This window comes from Mobula hypostoma, chromosome 9 (assembly GCF_963921235.1).
Source record: "Mobula hypostoma chromosome 9, sMobHyp1.1, whole genome shotgun sequence".
Taxonomy (NCBI): domain Eukaryota; kingdom Metazoa; phylum Chordata; class Chondrichthyes; order Myliobatiformes; family Myliobatidae; genus Mobula; species Mobula hypostoma.
Window position 1 is genome coordinate 146,158,997 of NC_086105.1, and position 14,469 is coordinate 146,173,465.

The 14,469-nt window shown below is 40.4% G+C and overlaps 1 protein-coding gene across 2 annotated transcripts in view; it reads left to right on the top strand.

The window, feature by feature from the left end:
* LOC134352135 (brain-specific angiogenesis inhibitor 1-associated protein 2-like protein 1) overlaps positions 1 to 14,469 on the top strand; it is a 143,060-nt gene that overhangs the window by 12,213 nt on the left and 116,378 nt on the right. For both annotated transcript variants that reach the window (XM_063059364.1, XM_063059363.1), the window contains exon 3: positions 8,800 to 8,886. In XM_063059364.1, coding sequence (XP_062915434.1) covers positions 8,800 to 8,886 — 87 coding nt within the window. The remainder of the gene's footprint in view (positions 1 to 8,799; positions 8,887 to 14,469) is intronic.

Sequence of the window (14,469 nt, forward strand, 5' to 3'; positions counted from 1 at the left end):
TAGGGATGTCATGACTGAAACTGCTTATTAAAATGTTGCTCCTGATTGCAGAGTATTAAGAGTTGACCACAATGCTATGGCTTTGGAGTCACGTAATCAAACTACTGTAGGTAGCAATGCCAATGTGAAGGGCATTGGTGAACTAAATAGTTTTATTTTCAATGCACCATTACTGATGGCGGCTCTTTTATTCCATGAATTTAAATTCTGGTTACTTTTTCCCAGTGCTGAAATGATGAATTGAAGAGCACGTAATTTTAAGGTGGTTGGAGGAAAGTATTGGGGCGGGGTATGTCAGAGGTTTTTTCACATACTGTTGTGGTTGTGTGGAACGTGTTGCCAGGAGTGGTGGTAGAAGCAGATACATTAGGGACATGTAAGAGTCTGTTAGGCACATAGATGATAGAAAAATGGATAGATATGTAGGAAGAATAGGTTAAATTGATCTTGGGGTAGGTTAAAAGGTCAGCATACCGTGGGCTGATGGGGCTGTACTGTCCTATGTTAAACTCCCCAGTGTAGTAGGATTCAAGCATGATGTCCCTTGGCTATTGTTGACCATGGTACGGTATTTAGAAAGTAGTTTAAAAGCCTCCCATGTCAGATTTGGTAGGGATAGTCCTAAGGTGGTGTTGTATATGAAGGATGTCCAAGCAAATGTGTGGGTATCAACAAAGCTGAGCCCCTCCATCAGTCCGTATACATAGTGAAATGGACAGAGATAAAGAATGATTGTGATTGTATTGTGATATAGCAACAAATAAGCTGAGTTTCTTGCAGCTTCCTAAAACAACAGTTAATGATGTCATAGATTGCTAAATTATTTTATTCATTTTCTTATAATATAATTTTATTATGCAATGCCTTTATTTGCTATGCAGCCTGTCAAATGTGAACACCAGTCCCTCGTGATTTATGGAATTGTACCCAAATATTAAACAATGGTGTCACATGCTGTACAATTTAAGTTTCTGTATCCTGTTTGTATGATTACAGAAAAATACTTGCCTTGTCACAGACAATGTTTATGCTAGTTTTTTTGATTACATGTAAATTAAGCCTGTGTAGATCTGATAGAAACGTTCTGATATGCACTGCATCCATGTAATATTTGCTCTTAAATCCTGCATCAATACTTTGCTTTTAATCTTGTGGTTGACAGCAAAACAACTAAGTGTCTCCAATAAAACACATTTACCAATCTGCATTCCATGACTCCACAGGGAGAACTAATTATCCCAAAAATGGTAAAATCGACCCTTTTTATAAACAAATGTTGTCTGGATTGCATTTTTTATGTGTTGATTTTTACTGATTTTCTTAAAAATATTAAAGTGTAAAATAGCTGAAAATGTAATATATCGGAATTATTAACATCGGAATGATGTGACTCTATTGGATCTCAGACAACTTTTTCTTATTGTATACTTGCACTATTTGCCCAAGTTAATCTGAATTCTGGTCTCAGCACTGTAACTTGCATTATTTCAGAACGGGAAAAGTCGATGGATAATTTCAACGGGACTCAACATCAATATTGCAGAGAACGATTTTTGCATGTTATCATGTAAGATTAAAGAATCGATTACCACTTTAAAACAATATTATCTGGTTGACTCTCGTCCTTGCATATCTTTACATATGCAAAGCATCCTCTTTTCCTGGTGATTTGCAACTTAGTCTAAGGTCCACAATAATATTACCTGCTGCTGTGATAACAATGCTAAGACTTTGCTGTTTGTTACACTTGCTTGCTCCACACTTGAGAGTGGTGAATCTGTGGAATTTATTGCCATGGATGGCTGTGGAGGCCAGGTCATTGGGTATAATTTAAAGCAGACGTTGGTAGTTCTTGCTTAGTCAGGGGACCAAAAATTACTGGAAGAAGACGAGAATGGTGTTGAGAGGGATAATAAATCAGCCATAATGGAATGGCAGAGCAGACTCAATGGGCCAAATGGCCTAATTCTGCTCCTTTGCTTTATGGTCTCGTGCATGATTTATATATTCAAGTGATTTGGATGATTAATCTGGTTCAAGGGAGTTGTTTTTAGTGGATATGCTTGTTTTTGTACAGCTATGCAAATGTATTTAATTGATCCATTATATTCCATATCTATCTAGATTGTTTTTACTTTTATTAATCAAGGAAAATCCTTTATTTCTGAGAATACTTGTTCTTTTAATTTAGACTGCCCTGTTTTAAGTAAGTGATGTGTTTCTACTTTTACTTTTATAAAATGCAAATTCTGACAGTTGGTAAAACTCTGCTCAGTACAGTATGTGGTGCATCAGAATAAAACATTTCAGTCCAGTACTTAGAAATGAAACCTGGTACAGTCAATTTTGCCAAGGTGCAGTAACACTGATGATCCACGATTTTGCCAGGTACAGTAAAACTGATCCACAATCTATTTGCAATTCCTGATGGTTCTGTATCGGACTCAGCAAGAGATGTATCCTGTGTTCCATGAAATTCACTAGGGCTCCTGTTACCACACCTTTGAATGCTGGAAGATTTATTGTGATAATGTGTAACTTTATAAAAGTGAATGTAAACAGTAGTATTAACAGGTGTAAAGGCAAGTCCTAAACTTGCTGATGGTTGTTGTAGAATACACCTTCTGGTGCTACTTGGACACATCTTCAGTGATGGACCTGGGGTCAGTTTTATTGTAACTAGACTAGTGAATGAATATCAAAATACTAAATATACAAATCTAAAAGTAAACTACAAAATTCTGAAAATATTCAGCAAATTGGGTGGCTTCTGTAGATATTCCACATAATTCAAAGGTTGGCAATAAACAGATTATCATTCCCCAGCATCACTTTGGAAATGTTTGGTAAAATTCTTCTCTGCTTGCCCCAAAGTTCTGCTATTCACTTGGAAAGGAACACCTCCTTGCATCAATACAACTTGAAATGAGCCTTGTACAGCCTAAAATAACATGACCTCTGAATCTCCAATCTCCTCTGCCCATGTGCTTGGAACAAACAATGTCATCAAACAGTCTAAATCTCTCTCATGTTCATACTGAACTGGAAAATTTCATTACTTTTGCTGCCAAGTTCCATCCTGCTATTATTTTCAGTTCATTTTTTTTGGATCTCCCTGTCTTGATCTTGGGATAGATTAACAACCAATATCCATACCTACAGATATCTTGACTATATTTTCTCTCTCCCTGCTTCCTCTAAGAACTTATTTCCTTTCCTCCCAATTCCTGGTGTCTGTTCCACTTGCTCCAATGATGAAACCTTCCACACAGGTGTTTCTTAGATTTACTCCCTTTTCCATAACCATTGTTTCTCCTGTACCATAGCAGACAGAGTCCTCAGCTATTTCCTACATCTGTTGTCACTCTTGCTCTTCAAAACCAGAGCAAGGATGGTGTTCTCTGGTGTTCAGCTTCCACCACATCTGTCTGTACATTTAATGTATCATTCTTTACAACTCCCACCACTTTATGGTGAGTTTCCATCAGTAGAGACATCATCTCCCCTTTCAGCATTTCAAGGTGACTGTTCCCCTTCATGGCTGGCTAGTTTGCTTTTCCATTTTCACCTGCGGTTTCCCTTAAGTACTCTTATATGAAATTTTGGGAGGTGCATTACCTGCACTTATCATTTGTCTCCTCTCATTAATTTGTTAATCAGGCAGGTCTGTAAACATTGGCATCACTTAGACAACCAGGACCTCGCTCTCAGATATTCCCATTTTGTTTTAACGATTTCTTTCTGCTTCACGCTCTCACTTATCTCGTTATGTACTTGGTTTAGCCTTCTAGCAGACCAACAATGATTACATTTATACATTCTTTATTGACTATAAAAAAACTTTGTTAAATCCTGTGTTTGTGAAAAGGGTTTTATAAATCTTTTTTTATTTCTCAGTCTCTTGTTCATAGCTTTAAAACCTTGCTGTGTTTTTTTTTCCCCATCTCTAACTGGCCTCATTAACTTGTTAACCAGCTGGCTCTGTGACAGTGAAATCTCCATAGCAATGCTGGCCTCTCCCTCTCAGAGATTCCCTTTGTCATATCCTTGGTTTGCTTTCCTAAAATTAGTGTCCCATTTTCTTTAGTCAATCTTGATGACCTATAATTCTACCAACTGGGAAGTCATCTTCCTTCCCTTTCAAAGTCGGGCCTTACGCAATTTTGGTTTGCTTAATGTATTCTGAGGGTTGAAGAACAAAAACAACAGGAATTCTGCAGATGCTGGAAATTCAAGCAACACACATCAAAGTTGCTGGTGAACGCAGCAGGCCAAGCAGCATCTATAGGAAGAGGCGCAGTCGACGTTTCAGGCCGAGACCCTTCAGTTAGTCCTGACGAAGGGTCTCGGCCTGAAACGTCAACTGCGCCTCTTCCTATAGATGCTGCTTGGCCTGCTGCGTTCACCAGCAACTTTGATGTGTGTTGGTTGAAGAACAAGATGTGTTTCTTTAGAAGAGTGCCTCTGGAAGGTGGTATGGTAAATCAGTTAATGTTGAGCTGTCCTTGGATCAAGTAAATCAGGTTTAATTGAAGCATATTACTGTGATCTAATTTTAATCCAGTGGATTGGACTTGACCTGTTGGAATTTGACAGAATTATGACAATTTATTAAGCAGCAGACCTTTCAAATTAAATTTGATTATGTTTGGGTAAATGGGATGGAAACATTTTCGTAATCCAGTTCAATTGACCAAGATTTTCTGTTGTAAAAGTGCCATTGTAAATGAAACTGTAGTGATTTTTACTCTGTATCCACTTTAAAATTGTCATAAATATAGCATGATTGTTGGTGGAAGCATGACAACACTTGTAGGCTGCCCCCAGCGCACATTTGGACTATATTGGTCATTGACTCAACGATTCATTTCACTATATATTTTGATGTACGTACAACAAATAAAGCAAATATTTTTATCCTTTTTTCTGATTCTGGTTTAAAATGGTGCTGGTGACACACAGCGATGACTTGCTGGTAGCACACAAAGCTAGAAACTACTGTATTAATCACACTTTCTCAGATACGATTATTGTATAAATGGCCTGTAACTTCCCTTTCGGAGTTGATCTTTTGAACTGCCTGTACGACCTGGCATTTTTGAGGTATGAACTGAAGTCTCTACGGTGCACGATGGTTGAGTCGTGGCGTGTACAGGCCAAATCAAGGTGATGGGCCTGAGTGTGTATCAAAGTAGCAGAGCCCAGGTCAGTGCGAGGAACTACCAGAGGTTTGGCCGATTTTAAGTGCTGGGTCAGATTGGGGGGGTGGGGGGGGGCGTGGAATCAGGGAGTCTGGGCCGAAGGAGAGGGAAGAGCCAGTGTTTAGCTCGCTGCTCAGGTTTACTCGTCTCTGCAACTAATGGCTCCTGAATTGGCTGCAGTGATGACTGGCTTTATGGCTGTGGACCCACTTTCATGACATTCAGTTCTCATTGTTGTTTGCTTTTGTTTGCAAGATTTTTTTTGTACATTGGGTGTTTATCAGTGTTTTTTAAATGGGTTCTATTGGGTTTCTTTGTTTCGTGGCTGCCTGCAAGGAGACAGATCTCAAGGTTGTATATAGTGTAAACACACTTTGAACTTTAGTGTATGGTTTAATAGAGTTGACTTCAGTGCTAGATTATACCTCAACAGTCGATTTGCACTCTGTTTAATGTTGCTATGATCATATGACAGTTATGCATTCAGAAAATGAGGGGATAGATTTTTTTTGCTTGACCAGACCTTTATGCTAAGTGAGGGTACAGTCATTAGTCAATATCCAAAAGCCTGCATTCCTGCAAAGATTTCTTCAAGCAAAGTTTTGTAAATTACAAAGAATGCCTTGTGGGAATTGTGATACAATGTGTTCCAGTAGTAATTGTTATAACACAAATTAATTTCATAAACAGAAGATGCATAAAATTTGTAAATCAACGTTTGTAAATCAAGAAATACTTTAAGGATTTGAAACTATTTAACAGACAAAGAAAGTTGAAGTTGAATCACGTAAGGAAATCTAGTGTAAACAGAATGAATGTGGACTGAGTCAAATGCCTTACCGAAAAGTTAAAGGGGCAATATTGCTTTATTTTATTTATTTATCGAGATACATCATGGAAAAGGCCCTTCGAGCCACACTGCCTGGCAACCCCCAGTTTAACCCTAGCCTAATCACGGAACAATTTGCAGTGACCAATTAACTATCTTTGGACTGTGGGAGGAAACCGGAGCACCGATTGGAAACCGACATGGTCACGGGGAGAACGTTCAAACTCCTTGCAGACAGCAGTAGGATTTGAACCCAGGTCACTGGTACTGTAAAGCATTGTGCTAACAACTATGCTACTGTGTTACAGCATTAAGTCTATGGTACCCCAGGCTTACCAGAACGAAGATGGTTCTCTTTTTTTGCCTCTTACCCCCCCCCCCCCCCATCTTTTAACACTGTCCTTGTTTCAAAGTACTTCTGTTTGGTTGTGTAGGACATTTTTTTTAATAATCTATATTCTCTGATTGAAAGAGACGTAAGCTAATTTTGGTCTGGTTGTTGTCAGTTAAGGGAGAAATTTTAATTGTAATTATTCTCGGGAGTTTATCTTAATTGGGAAGGGACCTTTCAACAATTATAATTTGAACTGCAGTAGAGACCCGAAGAAAAATTACTAAGTCTCCTAACTAGGTTTTGAACTAAGACAAAATAAGACAAAATTAGAAACTTTGCAGTTATTACTTTTTTTAAAAAAAGGAGTTTAGCTGACATTCTTTTGCGAAACAGAGCTGGAATTTTTTAGGAAAATTTAAATCTGGACTTTTTTCATAGCCTTTGACTTGTTCCCTGAGGAATGAATCAATTAAATCTGCAGATTGTGGCTTACACCACATAATTATGAAATCATACTTTAAGTTCAGTAAGCACTCTGTAGAAAAATATAGTTCTATACCCAGTTGGCTCAAAAGGAGACCCAGCCCATTAAAGTAGACACTTCCTTTCTTGTCATTATATTAAGAGCAGTTTGCTGAGTGAGCTTAATAGAATAAGAAAAGTCTAATTTTCCTTGATCAAAGGAATTTGTACTGATTCTTATCAATTCGTGCTTTGGATTTGGTCCCGGTTGATCTAATGATAAACTTAAGATTTCAAAAGATAGCTGTTAGGCCATTTCATTTTTATTTATTTTTACTTTGGAGGCTCTTCCAGCTCAATGAGCCTGTGCTGCCCATTTATACCATGTGACCAATTGACCTGCTAATCCTGTAAGTCTTGAAAGGAGGAAACCAGAATACCTGGAGAAAACCATATGGATATAGGGAGAACATGCAAACTCTTTGCAGGAAATGGTTGGAATTGAACCTCTGTTGCTGGCATTGTAATAGTGTAACATTAATAGCTTGGCTACTCTGCCATCCCAAGTATTTGACTAAATTTTTTTGTTTTGAATGTTAAGGATAGAATTTTAAATTTTCACATTAGTACTGAGCTACAGTTAGATGAGCAAAGTACTAGAGAGGAGATGTCTGGTAGAAGTTACATTCTAACTATTGCTCTTTCCGTCCTGATGCAGGGTTCCAACCCAAAATGTTGACTATTTCTGACTTCACTGATGCTGCCTGACCTGCTGAGTTTCTCTAGCAGTTATTTTTTCTGCTCCGGATTCCAGCATCTACAGTCTCTTGTGCTTACAAGAAAACCATTAAACTGAATCTCCTCAAAAGCTCTTGAAAAGCCAATTCTTAAATGGACAAATTGGGTATAAACAGAATTATCAAACAAAACAATTCGTTTCTCATAAAATGAACTTGAAGCTCCCTTTTACCCAAGATTCAGGATATAATGCCATAAAGCAGCCAGAGACAACCCTATCAGAAAGTTCCATTATGTCCTGTATCTCTATTAAAAAGAATGGCTTAGCTGTGCACATTTTCTGGTTTTGTAATGGGTTTGCAGTGCTTGCATTTTTTCTCATTTAACTTGATATTGAAATATATAGTTGTTACCTGTGTCTTTGTCAGCACTGCTATCTTCTTGGAAGACAATGAAAGTTCCTAAGCTCAAAGCTTAGAATGGACTCCATTGTATTACAGGGGAATATTGTCATGTTCAAGCTGCTACCTTTGGATGATATAGTCATATGAGGCCAGATCTACACACTTTGGATGACACAATATTGCAGAAGAAAGGAGTTTTCCCTGATGTTTTGTCCAATATTCTTCAATTAATATGTTTAGAACTTATTTGGATAATAGTATGTTGCTGTTTTGGGACTGGACGCAAAATTCATTGCTGCGCTATATCAGTGATTACAATGGGATATTACTAAATTTGCTTCAAATCATTTGTGACAACCTTGCAAATGCATATATAAATTCCTGCTTTTGTTTTTGACCAACTCAAGCAGATTGAGTTCATTTGGGATGTAGGCACTCAAGTACAGTTTTACATAATTTGAATATTTTTAATTTAGCTTGGTTACAGGCCCGTGGTGCCCAATTACAACTTTATGACTTATGAACTTACTAATCTGTATGTCTTTGGAATGTGGGAGGAAGCCCACATGGTCGCAGGAAGAACATGCAAACTCCTTACAGACAGTGGCGGGAATTGAACCCTGGTCGCTGGCACTGTGCTACTGTGCTGATAAAATATAATAGATAATTGTATGATCTATGACAATGAAGTCATAATCAATCCATAGAAATTATAATAGAGGACTGGTATGATATCAGGCTTGCTCTTTTTGGTGTCTTTAGTGCTGTCTTTGAAGCATGTCTAAACAAAATTGCCATTTATTAAAATTATTTTACTGTTGATTTTAACAGCTATGGCAGCTGCAGGCAAGACTTACTTTGATGCTATTTCGAAGTTAGGAGAGCTGAGTTCCCAATCACCGGTCTCCAGAGAATTGGGTAAGAATGCATGAACTAACAGATACATTTTGTATTTCAGCTAATGTATTAACTTTCTTTGCCCATATTAAAAAGAAAATTCTGCATAAGTGAAGTGCTGTATTCCCTCAGGCATATTGAGATGTTTCGTATCATTGAATGTACAGCAAAAATGGTGACAGAGGCTAAATTGAAAGAAATATTACCACATCATTCAAACAAAATTTTGATGAATGACCAGTTTTCTCATGGTGTTGGTTAGAGGAATGTTGACCCAGTTACTGACTGTGTTCTGTGAATAATGTGGAATTTAAAGCTAATACTTTTAAAACTGCCAGGCTGTCATATTTTAACCTATTTGGGTCAATAATAACCAATGAGAAAGGATATCTTCTGTCCTTATCTGGCCTAGATCAGCCTGAAGATTTATAATCCTAATGTTTACTCTTAATTGCGCCACTGAATTGACCTTGGAAGCCTCTGTGTTGTATCAAACCCATCATCAAATAAAACACGACAGCGTCATTTAATTATAACATTCTTGAAAAAGGCGCATTTGCCACAGCCAACTTTGCAGTTTCCTTCATTAACATCTAATAATGTGCTGAAATTGAGAGAGGTCCCACACCACTGGATCAGAAACATTACCGTACAATCATCAAGCTCCTGAACCAACGTGGATAGCTTCACTCAGCAAAACTCTGAACTGATTCTACAACCTACAAACTCACTTTGAAGGATTCTATGACACACGTTCTCAGAATTGTTTTTTTTATTTGCACGGTTTTGTCTTTTGCACATTGGTTGCTGGTCTTTTATGTATAAATTTTTGTAAATTCTATTGTATTTTTTTTCTGTAAGTACCTGCAAGAAAACAAACCAAGGTAATATATGGTAATATACAGTCTATATACTTTGAAAATAAATGTACTCTGGGATGTGACCTGAATAGTCTAAGATAGCTCAGTGTACTCACATTTGCGGTATCATACTTTTGAGCAAAATTTTAAGCCACAACTCCATCACATTGCCTGGAGATGTTCAGTACCACTGACAGAACAAACTTGCTAGAGATGTGGTAAATGAAGCTCAATGTTATAATGGCACAGAGGAGACCATTTGGTCTGTCAGGTCACTGGAGAAGCTGGGTCCACAAACGTTGCTATCCTCAGTGATAGCAAAACCCAGCACATGAGAGGCAAAGGCAAATCTGAAATATTTGCAGCCATTTTCAGTCAAGAACAGCAAGTAAACAATCCGTCTTGGCCTCTTTGAAGTCCTACCAATTACAAAGCTGATTTGAAACTCTGCAGGTGATAAGTCTTCAATGATTGATGCTAATGCTACAATCAATATTCACTTCTCCTCTGCAACTAATAACATCTTCAGCTATTCTGTTAAACTACAGCTGAGTACAGAGAATGCTGATTATTTATGGAACTTGTATGCAGAGATTTCAACTGCAACCATCACAGCTGAGCAATTTAATTTCAATTAGTTCTAGAATATACAGTCAACTTCAGTAATGGTACAAGTAATGATTCTCAACTTTAAAAAGCTGTTTATTAATGAATTTTTATAGAAATATGTGTGTGTTCGTCCATCGTCGATGTCGATGAGGATCTCGACAGCATTATGATGGTGTTGAGACTAGTGCATGACTTGGATTTAAGTGAGGGAGAGTTGCACAGCGTCAGCCTCACTCCCTCTCTTCCCAATTCCCATCTGGATCCAGTGGCAAGACAGAGTTGAGATGGCTGGAGATGGGACTAGGCACAGTGGATGACCGGGATGTCTTCTGTGTCTTGTCCTGCTCTACACGTTTCACGACGCTTGCTTTCTTGACCCTTGGACCTTCCATCGGTCTCGTCTGCTCAATCTGCTGGAGTCTGTCTTCATATGCTGGGATAGACAACCCCTTATCTCACCGAGGGTTTGAGACCCTTTGGCTACCCTCACCTGGTTTAGGTGGCTTGTCAAAGCCGTTGCCCAGCGTGTGGCCTCTGTCGCATGCAAACAGCTATGGGAAGAGCTGAGTGCCAGGTGGGGACCAAAGGTGGACTAACCGCCTTGAAAAAGACGCGACATGTTCCCCCACAAGAGGAGCTACCCCTCCCTGACACCTCATACACCCCATTTATTGAAATAGAGTACAGCGTAGGCACTTAGAACCACACTGCCCAGCGACCCCTGATTTAACCTTGGCCTAATCACAGGACAATTTACAATGACCAATTAACCTACCAACTGGTATGTCTTTGGACTGTGGGAGGAAAGCAAAGCACCGGGAGGAAACCTATGTGGTAATGGGGAGTATATATAAACTCCTAGCAGGCAATGGTGGGAATTGAACTCGGATCACTGGTACTATAAAATGTTGTTATAACCACTATGCTACCATGCTATCCCAGTGCACAGTAGCATAGTGATTAGCACAGTGCTTTACGGTACAGACAGCCCAGGTTCAATTCCTACCGTTTCCTGTAAGGAGTTTGTACGTTCTCCCTGTAACCACATGGGTTTCCTCTGGCTGCTCAGGATTCCTCCCACAGTCCAAAGATGTACCTGTTGGCAGATTAATTGGTCATTGTAAATTGTCCGGTGATTACTCTCAGATTAGTTCAGGAGATTACTGGGCAGTGTGGCTCAGTAAATAAATGTAATTAATGACAGATTGAAAATTTTGGAAATATATTTTGGTAACATATTAAATCTCCTCTCAAACTCCTAATGCAAACTAGCAAGCTTTCATAAACAACAGGAATTCTGCAGATGCTGGAAATTCAAGCATCACACATCAAAGTTGCTGGTGAATGCAGCAGGCCAGGCAGCATCTCTAGGAAGAGGTACAGTCGACGTTTCAGGCTGAGACCCTTCGTCAGGACTAACTGAAGGAAGAGCTAGTAAGAGATTTGAAAGGGGGAGGGGGAGATCCAAAATGATAGGAAAAGACAGGAGGGGGAGAGATGGAGCCAAGAGCTGGACAGGTGATTGGCACAGGGGATATGAGAGGATCTTCTTCTGCCGTCAATTGCTCTGATCAGATTATCCCAGAGCAACAGACGTCAAAGTTGCTGGTGAACGCATCAGGCCAGGCAGCATGTCTAGGAAGGGATACAGTCAACATTTCGGGTGAAGACCCTTCGTCAGGACTAACTGAAAGAAGAGCTAGTAAGAGATTTGAAAGTGGGAGGGGGAGATCCAAAATGATAGGAGAAGACAGGAGGGGGAGGGATGGAGCCAAGAGCTGGACAGGTGATAGGCAAAAGGGATACGAGAGGATCATGGGACAGGAGGTCCGGGAAGAAAGACAGGGGGGGGGAACCCAGAGGATGGGCAAGGGGTATATTCAGAGGGACAGAGGGAGAAAAAGGAGAGTGAGAGAAAGAATGTGTGTATAAAAATAAGTAACAGATGGAGTATAAGGGGGAGGTGGGGCATTAGCGGAAGTTGGAGAAGTCGATGTTCATGCCATCAGGTTGGAGGCTACCCAGACGGAATATAAGGTGTTGTTCCTCCAACCTGAGTGTGGCTTCATCTTTACAGTAGAGGAGGCCGTGGATAGACATGTCAGAATGGGAATGGGATGTGGAATTAAAATGTGTGGCCACTGGGAGATCCTGCTTTCTCTGGCGGACAGAGCGTAGATGTTCAGCAAAGCGGTCTCCCAGTCTGCGTTGGGTCTCGCCAATATATAAAAGGCCACATCGGGAGCACCGGACACAGTATATCACCCCAGCCGACTCACAGGTGAAGTGTTGCCTCACCTGGAAGGACTGTTTGGGGCCCTGAATGGTGGTAAGGGAGGAAGTGTAAGGGCATGTGTAGCACTTGTTCCGCTTACACGGATAAGTGCCAGGAGGGAGATCAGTGGGGAGCGATGGGGGGGACGAATGGACAAGGGAGTTGCGTAGGGAGCGATCCCTGCGGAATGCAGAGAGAGGGGGGGAGGGAAAGATGTGCTTAGTGGTGGGATCCCGTTGGAGGTGGCAGAAGTTACGGAGAATAATATGTTGGACCCGGAGGCTGGTGGGGTGGTAGGTGAGGACCAGGGGAACCCTATTCCTATTTGCAACAGTGACTTTTCTATTGCCCATGGTGGGTTAATACTGTAAAAGACATGTTGAGGTGAGTTTAACAGGTGTCATTCGTTCATTAGTATAGCTAACATTATTTAAACTACGCAAACAACAGGAATTCTGCAGATGCTGGAAATTCAAGCAACACACATCAAAGTTGCTGGTGAATGCAGCAGGCCAGGCAGCATCTCTAGGAAGAGGTGCAGTCGACGTTTCAGGCCGAGACCCTTGGTCAGGACTAACTGAAGGAAGAGTTAGTAAGAGATTTGAAAGTGGGAGGGGGAGGGGGTGATCCAAAATGATAGGAGAAGACAGGAGGGGGAGGGATGGAGCCAAGAGCTAGACAGGTATGACAAGAGAGATATGAGAGGATCATGGGACAGGAGGCCCAGGGAGAAAGAAAAGGGGGAGGGGGGGAAACCCAGAGGATGGGCAAGGGGTATAGTGAGAGGGACAGAGGGAGAAACAGGAGAGAGAGAGAGAGAATGTGTGTATATAAATAAATAACGGATGGGGTACAAGGGGGAGGCATGTTCTGACATATCATGGCTGATCCAACTTTCTGCTCAGTCCTAATCTCCTGCCTTCTCCCTATATCCCTTCATGCCCTCACCAATCAGGAATCTACCATCCTCTGCCACAGGCAGCTGTGGAGGCTAAGTCTTTGTATATATTTAAGGTAAAGAGTTCCAGATTCACCACTCTCTGGCTAAATAAATTCCTCCTTTATCTTCATTCCAAAAGAATGCCCCTCTATTTTGTGTCCTCTGGTCTTAGACTCTCCCACCATAGGAAATATCCTCTCCACATCCACTATCAAGGCCTTTCAGCATTTTATAGGTTTCAATTAGGTCACCCCTCATTCTTCTGAATTCTAGTAAATACAGGCCCAGAGCCATCAAACCCTCTTCATATGACAAGCCATTCAATCCTGGAGTCACTTTTGTGAATCTCTTTTGAACCCTCTCCAGTTTCAACACATCCTCCCCAAGATGAGGGGCTCAGACCTGCACATGATACTCCAAGTGATGCCTCACTGGTGTTTTATAAAGTTTCAACATTATGTCCTCGCTTTTATATTTTAGTCGTCTTGAAATGAATGCGAACATTGCATTTGCCTTCCTCTCCACAAACTCAAACTTGCAAATTAACCTTTAGGAATCCTGCACAAGGACACCCAAGTCCCTTTGTGCCTCGGATCTTTGTATTTTCTCTCATTTAGAAAATAGTCAACCCTTTCGTTTCTAGCAAAGTGCATTACCATACATTTCCCAACACTGTTTTCCATCCGCTATTTCTTTGCCCATTCTCCTCATCTATCGAAGGCATTGTGTAGCCTCTACTTCCTCAAAGCTACCTGCCCCTCCACCTACCTTAGTATCGTCTGCAAACTTTGCAACAAAGCCATCAATTCCATCATCCAAATCATTGACATACAATATCAAAAGAATCGGTCCCAACACAGTTTCCTTTGGAACACCACTAGTCACCGGCAGCCAGCCAGAAAAGGCTCCCTTTTATTCCC